This window comes from Antrostomus carolinensis, unplaced genomic scaffold (assembly GCF_000700745.2).
Source record: "Antrostomus carolinensis isolate BGI_N321 unplaced genomic scaffold, ASM70074v2 scaffold2445, whole genome shotgun sequence".
Classification (NCBI taxonomy): Eukaryota; Metazoa; Chordata; class Aves; order Caprimulgiformes; family Caprimulgidae; genus Antrostomus; species Antrostomus carolinensis.
This window is the reverse complement of record NW_010316896.1, coordinates 12234-12986: the sequence shown is the minus strand read 5'-3', so window position 1 is coordinate 12986 and position 753 is coordinate 12234. Positions and strand designations below refer to the sequence as shown.

General features: G+C 59.5%; 1 protein-coding gene across 1 annotated transcript in view; it reads right to left on the bottom strand.

The window, feature by feature from the left end:
* Nucleotides 1–334: 334 nt before the first annotated feature.
* Nucleotides 335–753, bottom strand: part of MAN2C1 (mannosidase alpha class 2C member 1) — a gene marked incomplete at its 5' end in the record, with an annotated part of 12487 nt that continues 12068 nt past the window's right edge. The window contains 2 exons of the mRNA XM_010168372.1: nucleotides 335–452; nucleotides 535–638. Of these exons, the coding sequence (XP_010166674.1) occupies nucleotides 335–452; nucleotides 535–638 (222 nt within the window). The remainder of the gene's footprint in view (nucleotides 453–534; nucleotides 639–753) is intronic.

The following is a 753-nucleotide window of genomic DNA, read 5'->3' as shown; positions in this document are numbered from 1 at the left end:
CTTGCTGAAGAGGACACTAAGAGAGCAGCAGCTACAACAGAGCCCCTGGGAGGAGGCAGATCAATGCAGTTATCTGGAAATAAGAAAACGGGCTGGAGCTTGTTTTCACATAATTCTCTTTACTTGTGTTCCCCTTCTGCAAGGGCAGTGCAAGAGGCAGGCAAAGGGAGAGGGGAACGACTGTCTTTGCACTAGGGTCTGGACAAGATGAAGGCAGAGACACAGGAGCCACTGTGCAAAGCTGCTGCTCCCCGAGCCCCTGGGATGGGGGAAGCCTCAGGCTGCAATTTGAGCTCACAGTGTCGGTCCAGGTTAGCAGAGGTGACTGACGGCGTCATTGCCTCAGGACTAAGAGGACAGAGAGCAGGCGGAAGGGTGTGAAGGAGAGCCTCAGGCCCTGCTGCTCCAGCAGCAGACAGCCCCTTGCAGCCGGCCGCTCCAGGAGGTCGCAGCTGGGGAAGAAAGAAGCAGGTGAGGCTGAAGCGAGCGCCCTCTGTCATCCCCACACACGCCAGCCCTCCGGCATGGACTTACAGCATCGCCTCCTTAACGCGGAGGGAAGTCTGGAGCCAGGCAACAACTGTGCTGCCGTATGCCTCGTACAGCCGAACCACCACGGCTCCGGGTCTGTCCTCAGCCTGTCGGGGACAGTGTAGATGGGAGTTCAGACAAATCAGACAGGCACAGCCCGTCCTGCGCCTCGGGGTACAGCCAGACCCCGGCAATGGCAGGCGAGCCGCTCTGCCTGCGTGC